The 20192-nt window shown below is 45.6% G+C and overlaps 1 protein-coding gene and 1 pseudogene across 2 annotated transcripts in view; both read right to left on the bottom strand.

The window, feature by feature from the left end:
* LOC120034814 (zinc finger protein 19-like) overlaps positions 1-20192 on the bottom strand; it is a 295463-nt gene that overhangs the window by 10883 nt on the left and 264388 nt on the right. Inside the window, exon 1 of one of the 2 annotated variants that reach the window (XM_038981452.1) lies at positions 5826-6303. The exons of the other annotated variant lie outside the window; for it this stretch is intronic. Within the exon in view, the coding sequence (XP_038837380.1) occupies positions 5826-6120 (295 nt within the window). The 5' untranslated portion in view covers positions 6121-6303. Of the gene's footprint in view, positions 1-5825; positions 6304-20192 lie in introns of those variants that run through there. 2 annotated transcript variants of the gene reach the window in all.
* LOC120034821 lies at positions 13672-18770 on the bottom strand (annotated as a pseudogene).

Below are 20192 nucleotides of genomic sequence, written 5' to 3'. Positions count from 1 at the left end.
ACTCACAGACATCATTCAAACAGTTTTAGAAACTTCAGGGTGTTTTCTATTCAAATATACTAATAATATGCATATATTAGCAACTGGGACTGAGTAGCAGGCCCTTTACTCTGGGCACCTTATTCATCCAAGCTACTCAATACTGCCCCCAGCCATAAGAAGAAGTTAATGTGTTTGAGCCAATCAGTTGTGCTGTGACAAGGTAGGGGTGGTATACAGAAGATAGCCCTATTTGGTAAAAGACCAAATCCATATTATCGCAAGAACAGCTCAAATAAGCAATGAGAAACGACAGTCCATCATTACCTTAAGACACAAAAGGTCAGTCAAGTGCAGTCGCAAAAACCATCAAGCGCTATGATGAAACTGGCTCTCACGAGGACCGCCACAGGAAAGGAAGACCCAGAGTTACCTCTGCTGCAAAGGACAAGTTCATTAGAGTTATTGCAACTCCCGGGCCTCCCAAGTGTCGCAGTGCCACTAAAGATCCTGGTTCGTGTCCAGGCTCTGTCGCAGCCAACCGCGACCGGGAGACCCATGGGGTGGCAAACAATTGGCCCAGCGTTGTCCGGGTTAGGGGAAGGTTTGGCCGGCAGGGATGTCCTTGTCCCATCACGCTCTAGCGACTCCTATGGCGGGCCGGGCGCATGCACGCTGACACGGTCGCCAGGTGTACGGTGTTTCCTCATTTCCTCACACACATTGGTGTGGCTGGCTTCCGGATTAAGCGGGCATTGTGTCAAGAAGCAGTGCAGCTTGGTTGGGTTGTGTTTCGGAGGACGCACGGCTCTCAACCTTCACCTCTCCCAAGTCTGTACAGGAGTTGCAGCGATGAGACAAGACTGTAACTACCAATTGGATACCACGAAATTGAGAGGAAAAATGGGTAAAAAAATAAGTATTTGCAGCCCAAATAAATGCTTCACAGAGTTCTAGTAACAGACACATCTCAATATCAACTGTTCAGAGGAGACTGCGTGAATCAGGCCTTCATGGTCGAATTGCTGCAAAGAAACCACTACTAAAGGACACCAATAAGAAGAAGAGACTTGTTTGGGCCAAGACATGAGCAAAGGACATTAAACCAGTGGAAATCTGTTCTTTGGTCTGAAGAGTCCAAATTTGATCGCTGTGGCTTTGTGAGATGCAGAGTTGGTGAACGGATGTCTCCGCATGTGATGGTGTGGGGGTGCTTTGCTGGTGACACTGTCAGTGATTTATTTAGAATTCAAGGCACACTTAACCAGCATGGCTACCACAGCATTCTGCAGCGATACGCCATCCCATCTGGTTTGTGCCTAGAGGGACTATAATTTGGTTTTCAACAGGACAATGACCCAACACACCTCCAGGCTGTGGAAGGGCTATTTGATCAAGAAGGAGATTGATGGAGTGCTGCATCAGATGACCTGGTCTCCACAATCACCCAACCTCAACCCAAATGAGATGGTTTGGGATGAGTTGGACCGCAGAGTAAAGGAAAAGCAGCCAACAAGTGCTCAGCATATGTGGGAACTCCTTCAAGATGGTTGGAAAATCATTGCAGGTGAAGCTGGTTGAAGCTGGTTGAGAGTGTGCAAAGCTGTCAAAGGCAAAGGGTGGCTACTTTGAAGAATCTAAAATCTAAAATATATTTCGATTTGTTTAACATTTCTTTGGTTACTACATGATTCATGTGTTATTTCATAGTTTTGATGTCTTCACTATTATTCTACAATGTAGAAAATAGTAAAAAATTAAGAAAAACCCTTGAATGAGTAGGTGTGTCAAAACTTTTGACTGGTACTGTATATACAAAAGTATGTGGACACCCCTTCAAATTAGTGGACTCTGCTATTTCAGCCACACCCATTGCTGACAGGTGTACAACATCAAGCACACAGCCATGTAATCTCCATGGCAAACATTGGCAGTAGAATGGCTCAGTGACTTTCAACGTGGCAACGTCATACGATGCCACCTTTCCAACAAGTCAGTTCGTCAAATTTCTGCCCTGTTAGAGCTGCCCCGGTCAACTGTAAGTGCTGTTATTGTGAACAGGAAACGTCTAGGAGCAACAACGGCTCAGCCGCTAAGGTCATACAAGGACACACAACGGGACCGCTGAAGCACGTAAAAATCGTCTGTCCTTCGGTTGCCACACTCACTACCGCGTTCCAAACTGCCTCTGGAAGCAACGTCAGCATAAGAACTGTTCGTCGGGAGCTTCATGAAATGGGTTTCCATTGCCGCGCAGCCGCACACAAGCCTAAGATCACCATGCACAATGCCAAGCGTCTGCTGGAGTGGTGAAAAGCTCACAGCCATTGGACTCTAGAGCAGTGGAAACGCGTTCTTTGGAGTGATGAATCATGCTTCACCATCTGGCAGTCCGATGGACGAATCTGGGTTGGCGGATGCCAGGAAAATGCTGGCACGACAACGCCTATTCCCCCTCAGGAGACTGAAAATATTTTGGCATGGGTCCTCAGATCCTCTAAAAGTTATACAGCTGAACCATCATTTAAATTTATTTTATTTTATTTCACCTTTATTTAACCAGGTAGGCAAGTTGAGAACAAGTTCTCATTTACAATTGCGACCTGGTCAAGATAAAGCAAAGCAGTTCGACACATACAACAACACAGAGTTACACATGGAGTAAAACAAACATACAGTCAATAATACAGTAGAAATATAAGTCTATATACAATGTGAGGAAATGAGGTGAGATAAGGGAGGTAAAGGCAAAAAAAGGCCATGGTGGCGAAGTAAATACAATATAGCAAGTAAAACACTGGAATGGTAGATTTGCAGTGGAAGAATGTGCAAAGTAGAGATAGAAATAATGGGGTGCAAAGGAGCAAAATAAATAAATAAATACAGTAGCGGGAGAGGTAGTTGTTTGGGCTAAATTATAGATGGGCTATGTACAGGTGCAGTAATCTGTGAGCTGCTCTGACAGCTGGTGCTTAAAGCTAGTGAGGGAGATAAGTGTTTCCAATTTCAGAGATTTTTGTAGTTCGTTCCAGTCATTGGCAGCAGAGAACTGGAAGGAGAGGCGGCCAAAGGAAGAATTGGTTTTGGGGGTGACCAGAGAGATATACCTGCTGGAGCGCGTGCTACAGGTGGGTGCTGCTCTGGTGACCAGCGAGCTGAGATAAGGGGGGGCTTTACCTAGCAGGGTCTTGTAGATGACCTGGAGCCAGTGGGTTTGGCGACGAGTATGAAGCGAGGGCCAGCCAACGAGAGCGTACAGGTCGCAGTGCTGGGTAGTATATGGGGCTTTGGTGACAAAACGGATGGCACTGTGATAGACTGCATCCAATTTATTGAGTAGGGTATTGGAGACTATTTTGTAAATGACATCGCCGAAGTCGAGGATCGGTAGGATGGTCAGTTTTACAAGGGTATGTTTGGCAGCATGAGTGAAGGATGCTTTGTTGCGAAATAGGAAGCCAATTCTAGATTTAATTTTGGATTGGAGATGTTTGATGTGAGTCTGGAAGGAGAGTTTACAGTCTAACCAGACACCTAGGTATTTGTAGTTGTCCACATATTCTAAGTCAGAACCGTCCAGAGTAGTAATGTTGGACGGGCGGGCAGGTGCAGGCAGCGAACGGTTGAAGAGCATGCATTTAGTTTTACTTGTATTTAAGAGCAATTGGAGGCCACGGAAGGAGAGTTGTATGGCATTGAAGCTCGTCTGGAGTGTTGTTAACACAGTGTCCAAAGAAGGGCCAGAAGTATACAGAATGGTTTCGTCTGCGTAGAGGTGGATCAGAGACTCACCAGCAGCAAGAGTGACATCATTGATGTATACAGAGAAGAGAGTCGGTCCAAGAATTGAACCCTGTGGCACCCCCATAGAGACTGCCAGAGGCCCGGACAACAGGCCCTCCGATTTGACACACTGAACTCTATCAGAGAAGTAGTTGGTGAACCAGGCGAGGCAATCATTTGAGAAACCAAGGCTATCGAGTCTGCCGATGAGGATGTGGTGATTGACAGAGTCGAAAGCCTTGGCCAGGTCAATGAATATGGCTGCACAGTATTGTTTCTTATCGATGGCGGTTAGGATATCGTTTAGGACCTTGAGCGTGGCTGAGGTGCACCCATGACCAGCTCTGAAATCAGATAGCATAGCGGAGAAGGTATGGAGGGATTCGAAATGGTCGGTAATCTGTGACTGGTTGCATCACCGCCTGGTATGGCAACTGCTCGGCCTCCGACCGCAAGGCCCTACAGAGCGTAGTACATCACTGGGGCCAAACTTCATGCCAGTACATCACTGGGGCCAGGACCTCTATACCAGGCGGTGTCAGAGGAAGACCTTAAAAATTGCCAGACTCCAGCCACCCTAGTCAAAGACTGTTCTCTCTGCTACCGCGCGGCAAGCGGTACCGGAGCGCCAAGTCTAGGTCCAAAAGGCTTCTTAACAGCTGCTACCCTGAAGCCATAAGACTCCTGAATAGCCATTCAAATGGCCACCCAGACTATTTGCATTGTCCCCCCCATTTTACACTGCTGCTACACTCTGTTTATTATCTATGCATAGTCACTTTATCTCTACCTACATGTACATATTACAGTACCTCAATTACCTCGACTAACCTGTGCCCCCACACATTGACTCTGTACCAGCCCCCCCTGTATATAGCCTCACCATTGTTATTTTATTGTTGCTCTTTAATTATTTTGTATTTTTCTTCTATTTTTTGTACTTCAGTTTATTTTAGTAAATACTTTCTTAACACGTATTTTTCTTAAAACTGCATTGTTGGTTAAGGGCTTGTAAGTAAGCATTTCACTGTAAGGTCTACACCTGTTGTATTCGGCGCATGTGACAAATAACATTTTATTTTATTTAACAATAACATTCTAGACGATTATGTGCTTCCAACTTTGTGGATAGGCCCTTTAAAGTTTCAGCATGACAATGCCCCTGTGCACAAAGCGAGGTCCATATAGAAATGGTTTGTCGAGATCGGTGTGGAAGAACTTGACTGGTCTGCACAGAGCCCTGACCTCAACCTCATCAAACACCTTCGGGATGAATCGGAACGCCGACTGTGAACCAGGCCTACTCGCCCAACATCAGTACCCGATCTCATTAATGCTCTTGTGGCTGAATGTGATGCAAGTCCCCTCAGCAATGTTTGAACATCTAGTGGAAAGCTTTCGCAGAAAAGTGGAGGCTGTTATTTTTTATTTATTTATTAAACCCTTATTTTACCAGGTAAGTTGACTGAGAACACATTCTCATTTACAGCACGACCTGGGGTATAGCTACACCCCTACTCTTACGATAAGTGCCATGGGATCTTTAGTGACCACAGATAGGACACCCGTTTAACGTCCCATCTGAAAGACGGCACCCTACACAGGGCAATGTCAAGCTGAGGAAAGGGGTTGGAAAAATGTAACCACTTTTGCTATGGATGCAAGGACTGACCATCCATTATATCACAATTCTAGTTTTAACCATGTTTTGAGACTATATCGTGTTTGTTTACATTTACTTTGTTTACAAGTATTGGAATAAAACAATTGTATATTTTGGGTTCTGATTGGGTTCGACAGTTGAACTAAGCTCATGAGGCAAAGGGGGACCAACTCCATATTAATGCCCATGATTTTGGAAATAAGATGTTCGACAAGCAGGTGTCCACATACTTTTGGTCATGTAGTAATCTGGGGAATTATTGCATACTCTCCAAAAACTGACCAAGACCAAATTCTGGTTAACACATCTGAACACATGTGCAGAGGAGAACCGGGCAACAGGCACTGAGCTATATGAAGAGAAGAACGGGGCGACAGCCCCCGCCTTTTGCAAAATGTACCTCTTGCCATTCCTCTGTACCGGTCAAGAATCTTGACATTACTGGTACGACTTGCGAGGGTGCGCTCTCGAATGGTCCTCTCTGCGCGTTCCCGTGCCACCTTCAGGTCCAGTAGCTGTAGTTTCCTCCGCAATGCCCTGTTTTCTTTCTGGCTTTGAGTTATTTCCAAACGAAACACTGCATAGTCGTTGTCTACGAGTGTACATATCTCTGCAACGGCTGCATTCGCTAGCATCTCCATAATGGAGGCTATTTGAGTGTGAAAGCCCATACCGTTAAAGTTATCCATTGGCATTGTTAGCTAATGTTAGCAGCTAGCTAGCGTTACTTAGAAAACATCTATCAAGCAAGTCCTGTCTCCAACACGAATTAAACGGCTTGCAGTTAAAATATGAATATGTTTTGTTCCAGTGTGTTAATAAACGTCTATGTAACAAAAATAAAAACACTAACGTGGGAGTTGTTCTTGGTCACTGTTCACTTCCGTTTACACTGAAGAGAAAGGAGCTTATTGGTTGGGGTCATAGCTCAAAGGGCGTGGTGAAATGAAAAACGTATGCGAGCTGTTTGAAATCCAAATAAGGTACTGCTTATTACGTTACACATTAAAGCGCCAATCAGTGTTTGAAACAATAAGGGAAGTCCCCTCTCCTGTTTCTGTAAAAAGCTTAGGGATAGGGTTGGGAAAATGTAACTGCTCTCAAATTCATAGACAAAACTAAGGATGCAAGGACTGACCAGCCACTAAGGCGCAGCGGTCTAAGGCACTACATCTCAGGGCAAGAGGCATCACTACAATTCCTTGTTCGAATCCAGGCTCCATCACATCCGGCCGTGATTGGGAGTCCCATAGGGCAGCGCATAATTGGCACAGCGTCGTCCGGGTTTGGCCGGGGTAGGTCGTCATTGTAAATAAGAATTTGTTCTTAACTGATGTATTTAATATAAAATAAAATCTATGATATCAAAATTCTAGTTTTAACCATGTTGAGGCTATATAGTGCTTGTTTACATTTACTTTGTCTCCAAATATTGGAGTAAAACAATTGTATATTTTGGGTTCTGATGGGATTAGACAGTTGAACTAAGCTCATGAGGCAAATCTAAGTTATATTATTCAAGAATCAATGGGTACATATTCTCTCTCGGAGGACCTGAGCCCTAGGACCATGCCTCAGGACTACCTGGCATGATGACTCCTTGCTGTCCCCAGTCCACCTGGCCGTGCTGCTGCTCCAGTTTCAACTGTTCTGCCTGCGGCTATGGAACCCTGACCTGTTCACTGGACGTGCTACCTGTCCCAGACCTGCTGTTGTCAACTCTCTAGAGACAGCAGGAGCGGTAGAGATACTCTTAATGATCGGCTATGAAAAGCCAACTGACATTTACTCCTGAGGTGCTGACTTGCTGCACCCTCGACAACTACTGTGATTATTATTATTTGACCATGCTGGTCATTTATGAACATTTGAACATCTTGGCCATGTTCTGTTATAATCTCCACACGGCACAGCCAGAAGAGGACTGGCCACCCCTCATAGCCTGGTTCCTCTCTAGGTTTCTTCCTAGGTTTTGGCCTTTCTAGGGAGTTTTTCCTAGCCACCGTGCTTCTACACCTGCATTGTTTGCTGTTTGGGGTTTTAGGCTGGGTTTCTGTACAGCACTTTGAGATATCAGCTGATGGAAGAAGGGCTATAGAAATACATTTGATTTGATTTGACCAGGGTGTGTGACATGGTGGGGGTCAGTGCAGGCTGTGAGACGGTTCTGGAAGAGGGGAGCCATCAGGATGTGGCGGTAGATCCGGTGGCGGCTGCCCCCTCTGCCCAGAAACAGGCAATAGGAGGATCTCGGCAGTGAGGGCTTATAAGGTCCCCAGGTGAGGAGCAGGAGTCATCTTGACCCCCGGCATGGTGTCAGCTGAGGACATCAGGACTGGAGGTCGCAGCGGCAGAGCTGGACAAGAGTCTTAGGACTGGAGACCGCAGGGCTGCAGAGCTGAACAATAACTCTGAAGCTGGATACTTAGGCGGCTGGATACTTAGGTGGCTGGAGCCACGAAGCAGCAACAGGCGATGACTGCCGGACACAGGCAAAAGGACAGGTGGGGGCCAGGCCACAACAGGACGAGCAGACGAAGGCCCCAGATAATTCGTTTGGGCCGGACTGAAGACTGCGACGCCGCCCCATCAGCGACAGGAGAGGCTCCCAGGACAGGAGCTGAGGTAGGCTGGATCTCCACAGCAGCGACGGCTCGAGATCTCCTGACCAGAGACAGCTGCACACCTGAAAGAGAGGGAGATAAAGGGGGATACCTAGTCAGTTGTCAAACTGAATGTATTCAACTGAAATGTGTCCTCCGCATTTAACCCAACCCCTCTGAATCAGAGAGGTGCGGGGGGCTGCCTTAACTGACATCCACGTCTTCGGCGCCTGGGGAACAGTGGGTTAACTGCCTTGCTCGGGTAGAACAACAGATTTTTACCTTGTCAGCTCGGGGATTTGATCCAGCAACCTTCCGGTTACTTGCCCACCGCTCTAACCACTAGGCTACCTGCTAAATACTCAAAGATGGTAGAGAGCTAGACCCTGGGTTGTGAAGAAACTGAGTTCCCAGAGCTAGTGACTTGGGGCCTGACCGAGCTTGTAACTTGGGGCCTGACTGGGCTACAGACTGTGAGTTACGGGGAGTTAACCTATTGGGACAGACAGCCGTGGATAGGAGACTGGGGACCTAGCATAGCAGGAAACTGTGAAGACACTAGGTGATCAGGGAACTGAGGGCTATGATGCTCTGGACCTACTGGGGCTGTAGACTGAGGACCAAGTAGGACAGAGGGTGAGATGTTTCCTATGACAGGACACTGAACACCTCGGTCAGGAGGGGCTAGCAAGAACACCAAGGCTGACAGGGCCTGGACAGCAGACATGGACCGAACCACTGCAGCAGAGACTGGAGGGGGCCCCCAGGGAGGAGCAGGGAGATGTCTTTAGACAGAAGCAGGCTGGACATCGAAGGTGGGACTTAGCAGATCCCACCAGACAGGGACCGGAGAGGTCTGAGTGGCACGGCCAGACTTGTTGCCTACAGCAGCTGCAGGCAGGGCTACCGCATTCTGGACCAACTGACAATCTGAGGTGTATACTGGAGTAGGAGTTCTCCCTCAGGGTGGGAGCTCTGTCAGCTCCTCCATCCCTGGAGAAGGCACTGGAACCACTATGAGGGATGCCACAGAGGGAGTCAGTTGGACAGTGGTATGGTGCTCCCCCAGGGTGAGCTCAGGCAGCTCCTCTGGCCCTGGGGAAAGCTGAGGTTCCATGGTAGGAGAGGGTGTAGTAGGCCCCACTACTACCTTGAGCTCCAAGGTAGGAGCAGGCTGAATCTTAACAGCTGAGGGATCTGAGACCCGGGCTAATGGCGACTCCGACGCTGATGGTGAGGGCGTCGTAGACGGCTCATGCTAATGGTGACGCTGATGAGCAGTTTTAAACATGGTGAGAGTGGAGTTGGGCTGCAGGGTGTACATCTGCAGCATCCCCTTGACGGTGAGCCACAGCAGCTGGCAGTGAATGAGCTGTACTGCGGCGGAGGACCTCGGACCTGTCCCTTATAGCATGCAACCGATCCTTCTGCAACAAGTTGGGGGGGGAAGTGTCTTGCTGTGTCTTGTGTCTGTGTCTCTGCTTACTGGCATCCTTGGGCTGTAGCAGTTACTGGGTCTGACTCGAAAGGACCAGGAAAAAAATTGGGTTGGGTTGTAGAATAGGAGACTTAGCTGCCTGACTAAATTAACCAGAGCATTCGCACTGATATAGGCCTACAGTAAAATGCATTATGGCTGAGCTATGGACATGACAAACAATGTCAATAAGCCAGATTAAGTTCACTATTGATAAGGTCTAAAATGAGTGAAAACTTTCAATCAAATTCTAATCACAACGACTTTTTTTAAATAGGCTATGTCTAAATAGTTAGGCCTACAAGCAACATAATTGCTCCCTCTGGGCATGCATTATTAACATAGCGCAGACAAAGGAGGGTTTAACACACATCCAAACTTTTCACAGAAGCTTGACAAAGATCAAACATAAAGAGAATGTCCACTCACCGTTCTACTGCTCCCAAATGTAATGGAACCATCTTACAGATCACATTCACACTTCTCCAGAAATAGCAGTCTGCTCCTAAATTCCATGGCATGCGAGCTAGACATTCTCATTATAAAGCCAGGAGGATTAATAATTCTAATAAGTTTGGTTTTTAATCAAATTATGAAAAACAAAAACAAAACATTTCTGCAACTATTTTTCTCAATAATAATATATTTACTGTGAACACTAAGGCTGTACCTGCTTTAAATTACATTTTTAGCAGTGGCCAAGTAGGCTACTGTGGCTATTTGATCATAATTTAGGCCGGCCAGAGTGGCCTACCATCAAAAACAACGGAGAAAAACGCATCTCATAACATTTTAACATGGAAATAGCTGTTCTATCATTCAGCCTACAGTAGCAGCCAATGTGTTGTGTTCAATGCCTACATACCATGAGACTTTTGGAGAAAAAAAACATGCAGGGTCTGTGACATCAACCTGTTTATCCACTTGTCCTTTACGACAAGGAGGTGACTGAAAATGTTGTGTTTGATGCAAGAAACCACCTTACAAAATAAAATGCATTATTATTCCCATACCATTACTACAGAGAATCAGACAAATGATTCTACCCTCTGCCTATTGGCTACTTAGCTTATTCAAGACTGTCTCAAAATACAAAACTCTTTTACCTGACTCACTTTTCAAAGATGGCTAGAAATGCACACGTTGTGCTCTTGTTTGAAGCAACCCCTCCCCATTGTTGACTAGAAATGAGTTATAACTGGGCTAATAACTCACTAACTAGCAAAGAATATGAACAAATATGCACACGTGGCTACATGCAGCTTTCACTTTGATTTCAAAACAAGCTCTTCTACTTTAGACCGCTCCCACAGTAGTTTAAACACAGTCCAGTTCAAAGTGAATGGCACAGATCCATATATGGCAATGGCTATTTGCATATAGGCCTTACTAATATATCAGAAGCATGATATAATCAAATCGACAGGATAAAAAAGACAACGTATTGCTGTTGAAGCAGCCTTCGTTATAGCCTATATGTAAAGGGTCCTATGTGTGGCTGGTGTAGAGAGTCAGGCGCAGGACAGCAGATATGAGTAATTAATGTACTTTTACTCAAAATGTCAAAATACAAAGAAACAAATACACGCACACCATGACAGACCGCAAATACAATAAACAATCACTCACAAAAACCCATGGGGGAACAGAGGGTTAAATAATGAAACAGTAATTGTGGGATTGAAATCAGGTGTGTAAAACAAAGACAAAACAAATGGAAAATGAAAAGTGGATCGGCGGTGGCTAGAAAGCCGGTGACGTTGACCGCCGAACGCCGCCCGAACAGGGAGAGGGACCGACTTTGGCGGAAGTCGTGACACTATAGGCATAAGGGTAGCCTACAGAGGGCTTGGTTTTTAAGCATATGAAACGGAAAACAAGCAATTGTTACAGGAAATACTTTCTATATACATGGGTTACCAGCATATCTCATCTCTCGTTTCACGATGGGCATATGGACACATGTAGCCTACATGGAGAGGTTTTTACACACATCCAAAACAGGAGCTTGTTAAAATAACGTAGGCCTACACAATACATAGATAAAAAGGGGATCAAGGATAATCCTGAATGAATCCTGAATAATGAATGAGAAAGTTAGACACACAAATATCATACCCGCTAGACATGCTAACCTCTCACCATTACAATAACATGGGTAGTTAGCATTTTATGGGGGGGTAGGATATTTGTGCGTCTGTACATTTCTCATCATTCATTATTCACAATTTATTTAGGACTATCTGTAATCATGGTAGCATCCACATTAATGAGGAAGTTTTTAGAAAACATATATTCTTATTTACGATAAAAGTAACTCCAAAATGACAATACATTATTCACCATTTATTTCTATTGGGCATAAAATCATCTGAAATAACCAAAACAAACAGAAAATGCATCCAACAAATTTGTAGTCACAAGCTTGGTGTAATCATTGCTTGCAAGGAATATGGGACCAAATACAAAACTTTTGACCACTTTAATACACATAAGTGAATTTGTCCCAATAATTTTTGGCCCCTAAAATGGGGGGAATATGTACAACATTTTGAAGTAGCCAAGTTTTTTCCCCACAAATTGCATTTTGGATCATTTACCCGTAGGCCTACCACCGTGTGCACATTGCGAAAATGTGAATAAATAATCAACATTGTAAGATAAACATTCTAGATCTGCTCCATCAGCTTTATTGACACAGTCTATACCTCCACTGCACTACTTTGATAGACTTCGTGGGGATTAAGATGCGATTATACTCATTGCCCACTGAAAAATAAGTGGGTATACGGCCACCTGCGTACACCCTCCAGAACACCACTGCTCTTACTCCAGGACACTTCACATGATTACTATAGTATGTCAGCTAAAGAATGGTTCGGGTGGGAATTGTAGGCTGTAGTACGTAGTGAATGTTAAAGTCAGTGTGGGGCTGACGGCTGTGAGACTCCCCCCTTTATTCCAGGTGACAGTTCAAAGGTAGCTCTGGATGCTAAGCCTTCATTAAGGCCAGATCAGCACCGGGGCAGAGCGCTGTCTGCATGGCTGGAAACTCCTGGGGATGGAACTCTCAGGCAAAGCCATGGTTTATTCACATCAAGGGGTAGAGTTCACAGATATCCCCCGTGTACATCTCAAGCCACACTGCTACGATTTATCCCCTTTGTGGACACTCCTATGTCTGATAAGGCTACTCCGGAAGGAGAAGCTCTTGTAACATAGTTTGCACTTGAAGGGCCTCTCCTTGGTGTGAACGGTCTGGTGCTCCTTCACATAGCTCGCCTCAGCAAATCGCTTCCCACACGTGGAGCAGGAGAACAGCTTGTCGGCGTCCGTCCTATTGCTTGGCCTCTTACGTTGTGACCCAATGACACCAGAGGTGGTAGAAGCAGGAGCCAACACCTTCAGGTGGTTAGTCTTTGAGCTCCCTCCTTGACCTCTAGCCATTGTTTGGGTGTTGTTGGGATTGTGTGCTGTGTTATAGGTTAGGTACCTCTTGTGGTGAACACCCATCCTGACCCTGTCTGTATTGGTGGGGTAACCATGAGGTAACTGAGGAAGGCTAGACCCAGGTCTTCTATGAACCCAGTCACCAGGCATTAGACGAGACCCTGAAGAAGACAGACTTCCTGATAGACTACCGCCAGGGGGGTCTCCCACCACTCTCTGTGAAGGCTGAAGCCCAGGGTGACCTGCTCTGTTCATCATGGATACTGTGGTGTTTGTATCATAGGAACAGGAGGGTCGATCTCTATCAGCCCCAGGACCTGCTCCATCCCTGCACTGAGACTGGGAAGAGAAGGGTCTGGGCTGCAGACTGGATCCCTGACTGGAGCCTCTGTCTCTCTGATGACCACCAGGACTGAGGTTGTTCAGTCCACCTGTCCACTGGTTGTGTTCTGTGTGGTGGTGGAGTCTCCGTCCCTCGTGGTTCAGTCCTTGTTCCGACTCTGGAAGGAAGAGCGATGCCTCCTGATCCATGGTTCTGATCCGGGGCCAGGGTTTGTGACCAGCCACCTCAGAGGTCCAGTATTTCCAGCCAGCAACACCGGATATCAGCAGGTCCTCATGGACTGCAGACTTTAAACACAAATTGAATAGAAAAGTATAAAGTTTTATATAAGAAACTTTGCTGTACACACAGAAACATGACATTATATTATAAAATGTTAACCACAGTCAAGCCCATCTCTAACAATGGGATTCAAGTACCTGACAATATGGCGCCGTTGGAGTTTATTATAAAAAAACATCCATATGTGTTGATAAAAAAATGATATATAATGTTTTGGTTCCACTGAGATAAGGGAAACTCAGTCGCAGCAATTATTTAAAAAATAGTCAGTCAATTTTGTAATTCAGTTCAACAAAATGGTCACACACTCATAACGTGAAGTTAAATCTGGTACATTCACTGATAGAATGCATTTTTAAATACTTTGAAGGAAAAATGTAATAAGACACAATCATTATTTCACTATAAACCACAGTATCAAACAGGACAAGGTTGTCACTCTTCATCAGTGAAGCATTTTTACAGACACCATCACCATATCATCTACTCTGTCTCATCACACACATTCTTTCCTCAGTTCACCTCATCCAGTTCCCTACTACATCCTAAACCAACATAATTAACTACAAACTAACTAACTAGTACTACATTACATTACACGGGGGCTGTGTGCATTTTCTGCTGGTGTATCCTGAGGTAGCTCCTCTCTGAGAACCTCTTCCCACAGTGTGTGCAGGCAAACAGCCTCTCTTCTGTGTGGACCTTCAGCTGGTGCTGGTGGGAGAAGCTCTTCTCAAACTGGGGGCAGCTGCAGGATTTCTCCCCTGTCTGGACTCTCTGGTGCCTCTTCAGGTTGGATGTGTTTGAGAAACTGGCCCAGGACCGGTGGCACCCCAACAATGTCTCCCCCGTGTGCATCTTCTGGTGGATCTCCACCTGTTTGGGGAAACTGAAGGCTTTCCCACACAACGAACACATGAAACGCTTCTCCTTGCCAATACATCTGCTGATAGCATCACTACTACTGTAATTTGTCAATGGGCTTGTGTAGCTTGTCTGAGGTCTGGTTTAACATTAGGAGAGTGTGAGGAGGATGAAGGCCAGGGAGTGTCTGTGTTCTCGCAGGGTCCATGTTCCAGTTGATAGATCCTATAGAAGGCAGGCTGAAGGCAGCACCTGTTAGGGGGTTAACCTGAAGCGCCATCAGTCTCTCTGAATCACAACTATAGGAGCAGGATGGAGCATCGCTAGCTGAGTCAGTGTCTGTTCTCTCCCCCTGCATATGCACACCTCCCCGTCCCCGTGGACCAAATCTACATCTCGCCCTGGTCTCATCCAGTCTGTTGTTATGGAGTTCAGTTGTTGTTTTGTGTTCGACTGTCTGTTTCTGGTTGTGGTTAACAGTATTGTTCCCCAGCCCAGAGTTGAGGGCGCTGTCCCATCCACTGACCTCCACTATGGCGCCTTTGGTCCTGGCCTGCTCTGTGATGTCGTCCCCTGGGCCCTTGGCTGCACCCGTCTGGTAATCCAAGATGGCCGCCCAGTCTCCACTATCAGTCTCCAGCCAACCACCTGCAGGAAGAGTTTAGAAAATAGACTTTACAAACATGGCATGGATAACTCTACCTATGGATTTTCTTTTGTCAATTACCTGGTCAAATTAATACATTATAATGTGTGTTTTTGTATAAAACATAAGTTGTACTGATTTCAGTTTAGGAATAAGGAAAATTAGAAATAAAACAATAGCCAGGCGCATCACTATTCCCATATTACTGTATGCAGGCTATATGTATGTCTCTCTTACCTTGCTCCCCCATCTTTAATCCACTCAGCAGATCAATGCTCTCTGCTCCGTCTTCTACTGTCTCCTCTTTGACCAGCAGCAGATCAGGCTTCCCATCCTCCATGTCTACTGACTGTAAGAGATACAGAGTGAGAGGATGTTGGATCAAGACATCTGATATGAGCACCCTGCTATGGAGCATCTTCTGATTGGACCAATGAGTGATTAATCAAGACCTGGCCTTTATCCGTACCTCAGTGTGACTGTGTGTGGTCCTGTGCTGCTCAGCTGGTTCCTCTGTGGGTTCAGGAGGTGGTGTAGTCTGGTTGTCCTCCATGATCATGGTCCCCTCAGAGTTCCCCAGACCCTCCTCACACCCCTCCTCCTTCACCAGCAGCACCTCTGGACCCTCCTCCTCCTGGAAGAGGGTGATACAGATTACACAGACATACACTCCCTCAGGTACGTACACACAGATAAACACACTTTTAACATGAAGTGTTTACCCATCCCCACTACGTTTGAGTCCTATACTGTAGTTACAGAAGGACTTCATTATTGTTAAACCCATCATGGTGGACATGAATATGATGTTGTCGGTAAATATGAGTCAGCTATAGAGTCAGATAAACCTGACTAAACTATTTTGACGTGTACAGTAAGTGTTTGTTAGTGTGTGGGTATGTGTAGGTATATTTAGCAAGTGTATATTGGTTATAAAGTGCTGTCGTTTTTATGCAGAATACGGTGAGATCAGATGTGATGTGTACTAAAGAGAGTCTAAATGAAAGTCTTAGAATGAAAAGTCCCATTTTGTGTTTATTAAACAAGTTTTAAATACATCATATGAAAACCACAAATACGTCTTAACTAAAATGATGCATTCATTTTCTCATTAAAAGTGTCTTGGGAAAAAAATAGTAGTTGAATGGAAGTAATGTAATAGGCATTTCCTAACATCATATAGCCTACACAGTACCAACACAATATGTAATAGACTTTTTATGCTTATTATCACACAATGTCTGCAAGCAATATTTTACTCAGGAATATTCAACACTGAAATCTTTTACTCTCGTTATTCCAAATGCATCTGTGGATCTTTTCTGCTGACAACAATGAAAATAAACCTTCGTCTTTAAAGGAAGACTCAGTATTATGAGGTTTCCAGGAGCAGCACCACAGATATTGCGATGAGTGCGATGCAAGACTTTGGTCTCACCAAGTCACAAAGAGTACCTGCGCATGCGCACGGGACCAAAACCACAGAGAAGTTTAGCCTCTCGCTTCAACGTTCTTGTTGCGGAAATTGACCCATTACTGCTGTTTTTACTTTGTGCTTTTCATCATCTCGCTGAGTCTACCTTTAATGCAGGGTTAAATCTAAACATCAGAAGCCATCGAGTGGAATGGTTGCTTTCTATGTTATAGAGTGGAATGGTTTTTCTGCTGGTGTATCCTTAGGCATCTTCTCTCTGAGAACCTCTTCCCGCAGTGCGTACAGGCAAATGGCCTTTCACCCGTGTGGACCTTCAGGTGAGTCTTCAGCTGGTGCTGGCGAGAGAACCTCTTCTCACACTGGGGGCAGCTGTAGGGTTTCTCCCCTGTGTGGACCCTCTGGTGCCTCTTCAGGCTGCAGGCCTGGGCGAAGCACATGTAACACTGGGGGCAGCTGAATGGTTTCTCCCCTGTGTGGACCCTCTGGTGGATCTCCACCTTCTGGGGGCAGCTGAAGCCTTTGTTACAGAACATGCAGAGGAACCGTTTCTCTTTACTATTGCCTGATGTGTCTCCCCCTCCCTGAGCTCTAGCCCTGTCGTTTGAGTTCAATACCTGATCGAAAAGGACGAGGCCGTGTGAATCGGAAGGCCCCATCGACGTGGACTCTGGATCACAATCCCTGAACGTGTGTAAAATGGAGTGGGTGGCGACATTTGGATCTGTCTCTAACCTTTCCCTGTAATCTAAGAAATCTCTGCCCTGTGAGTGTCTGTCTCCTAGGTGACGATCTGCATTCCATGTGGGAGGAACGTCACCCTCCACTTTCACCTCATCTACCACTATAACCTCCCCTTTCTTATCTAGGCACCCTTCAGAGTATACACTAGTACTGTACCGGTTCCAGTCCCCTCTAGACAGATCAGTTTGTGTCTCTAAACCCAAGGATATGTTGCCTGGTTCCATCTCTGTAGCGTAAGAACAAGACGGATCATCCCCGCCAGTGTCGAATGCGTCACCATCACCATCCCCACAGGAATAAACCGTCCTCTGGTGAAATACCGGTAAATACTCTGAGCTGGGAGCAGGACGACAGCCCAGTCTCCCCAGCCCTAGTCTCTCTGGGTCTGATCTGTGGTCAGATCCTGTGTGTACAGTTAAGATCTTGGTGTCTGTCTCTGACTTGAGGACGGCGTTCGGCGTTCCACTGACCTCCGTGATGCTGCGTTGGGACCTGGGCTGCGCTGGGGTGGTGGGGTTCTCCGTGGCTACAGGGGGCGCTCCAGCCGCTCCAGTCTGGATGTTTCTGCTGTGCCGTGGGTCCTCCTCTCCTTCAGACCTCTCCTGCTTGATCCCTGGAACTGAAGTCTCTGCAGACTGACACAAGAAGAGAGGTAATTACCAATACTTCGCAGAGAAGTCTCACAAGCTCCCCTATGGCAGGTAAATGAGGATGTACTGTACATGTAAGCACGTGAATAGCTGAGGGGAGCCTTACTGAAAAAAACAGGGACATTTGATTTACAAAGTAACTGTCATTCTTTATGCAACACTAACCTCTATCACAATACAGTGCTGGGTTGAGGTTCCACTCCCCTCATCAACAGTGATTGGTTGGTCATTTCTCCATGTATTGTGTCCCGCTGGCTTCACAAAACTCCTGTGGCCTTCACCTGAGAGTGGGGAAAAAGTGATGGTTAGATACTGTAAATGCTCAAGTCTCGGCCTTCTGCTAAATGTAAAGTACCTCTTGCCAGTGCTCTGTATCTGACACTACTGGGACGACTGGCGAGGACGCGCTCTCGCATTGTCCTCTCTGCGCGTTCCCGTGCCACCTTCAGTTCCAGTAGTTTCCTCCGCAATGCCCTGTTTTCTTTCTGGCTTTGAGTTATTTCCAAACGAAACACTGCATAGTCGTCGTCTACGAGTTTACAAATCTCTGCCACAGCTGCATTCGCTAGCACCTCCATGATGGAGGCTATTTGAGTGTGAAAAACCATACAGTTAGCCATTGTTAGCTAACGTTAGCAGCTAGCGTTACCTAGATAACATGTATCAACCAAGTCCTGTCTCCAACGCGAATTAAACACTACATGGGGTAAATATGTGACGCTGTGCAGTTAAATTAGTCCTATTTTGAGTTCAAGAGTGTTAATAAAGGTTTCAATAACAACAATAAAAACGCTAACTTGGAAATTCTTCTTGGTCACGTCTTTGTGTGATTTTCCGGCAGACTAGACGCTGTGTTGCATATTGCTGCCTGTCACAGGTCGGAGTGTGAATTGCACATTTTGTCACATAAAATAGTTAAAGCAAAGTAAAAAAGTAAATCGGGCCACCATCTAACCCTACACATATACACCACTATAACCCAAAAACCAACCACCCCTATCCCACAACTTTAGCCCTACCAGATCCTACTTCAGGAGAACAGGGGCTCCCAGTCAAATCACTCACCCTTAGGCTATCCTCTATTTGCTTTACCGCCTCAGCATAGGAAACTTTCTGCCCTACTCGAACTGTGGTAATCTCAACCTGTCTTTCTCTCACATGGCTCTTCTGATCCCCAGCTGCACAGTTGACACACAGTGCTTTCTCTATCCCAACGTTACACTTCCCCTGACTATGCCCTCCTGAACATTTCTCACATCGTGGGATCTCCTTTCTACACACTGCTGCAACATGTCCGAATCATTGGCACCTAAAGCTCCGTAGCGGGTTTGGAAAATAGGACCTAACAGAATAGCATATCCAGTTGAAGTCGGAAGTTTACATACACCTTAGCAAAATACATTTAAACTCAGTTATTCATATTCCTGACATTTAATCCGAGTAAAAATTATCTGTTTTAGGTCAGTTAGGATCACCACTTTATTTTAAGAATGTGAAATGTCAGAATAATAGTAGAGAGAATGATTTATTTCAGCTTTTATTTCTTTCATCACATTCCCAGTGGGTCAGAAGTTTACATACACTCAATTAGTATTTGGTAGCACTGCCTTTAAAATGTTTAACTTGGGTCAAACTTTTCGGGGAGCCTTCCACAAGCTTCCCATAATAAGTTGGGTGAATTGTAGCCCATTCCTCCTGACAGTGCTGGTGTAACTAAGTCAGGTTTTTCGGCCTCCTTGCTCGCACGTGCTTTTTCAGTTCTGCCCACACATTTTCTATTGGATTGAGGTCAGGGCTAAACTGGACCCACTGGAATTGTGATAAAGTGAATTATAAGTTAAATAACTTAAATAATCTGTCTGTAAGCAGTTGTTGGAAAAATTACTTGTGTCATGCACAAAGTAGATGCCCTAACCGACTTGCCAAAACTATAGTTTGTTAACAAGAAATTTGTGGAGTGGTTGAAAAACGAGTTTTAATGACTCCAACTTAAGTGTATGTAAACTTCCGACTTCAACTGTAACCTAAAAGGCCGCTCAGCAAGGAAGAAGCCACTGCTCCAAAACCGCCATAAAAAAGCCAGACTACGGTTTGCAACTGCACATGGGGACAAAGATCGTACTTTTTGGAGAAATGTCCTCTGGTCTGATGAAACAAAAATAGAACTGTTGACCATAATGTTCATCGTTATGTTTGGAGGAAAATGGGGGAGACTTGCAAGCCAAAGAACACCATCCCAACTGTGAAGCACGGGAGTGGCAGCATCATGTTGTAGG

The sequence above is a fragment of the Salvelinus namaycush genome, chromosome 42, assembly GCF_016432855.1.
Source record: "Salvelinus namaycush isolate Seneca chromosome 42, SaNama_1.0, whole genome shotgun sequence".
In the NCBI taxonomy this organism is placed as follows: domain Eukaryota; kingdom Metazoa; phylum Chordata; class Actinopteri; order Salmoniformes; family Salmonidae; genus Salvelinus; species Salvelinus namaycush.
Note: the sequence above shows the minus strand (reverse complement) of the source record. Positions and strands in the feature narration are given on the sequence as shown.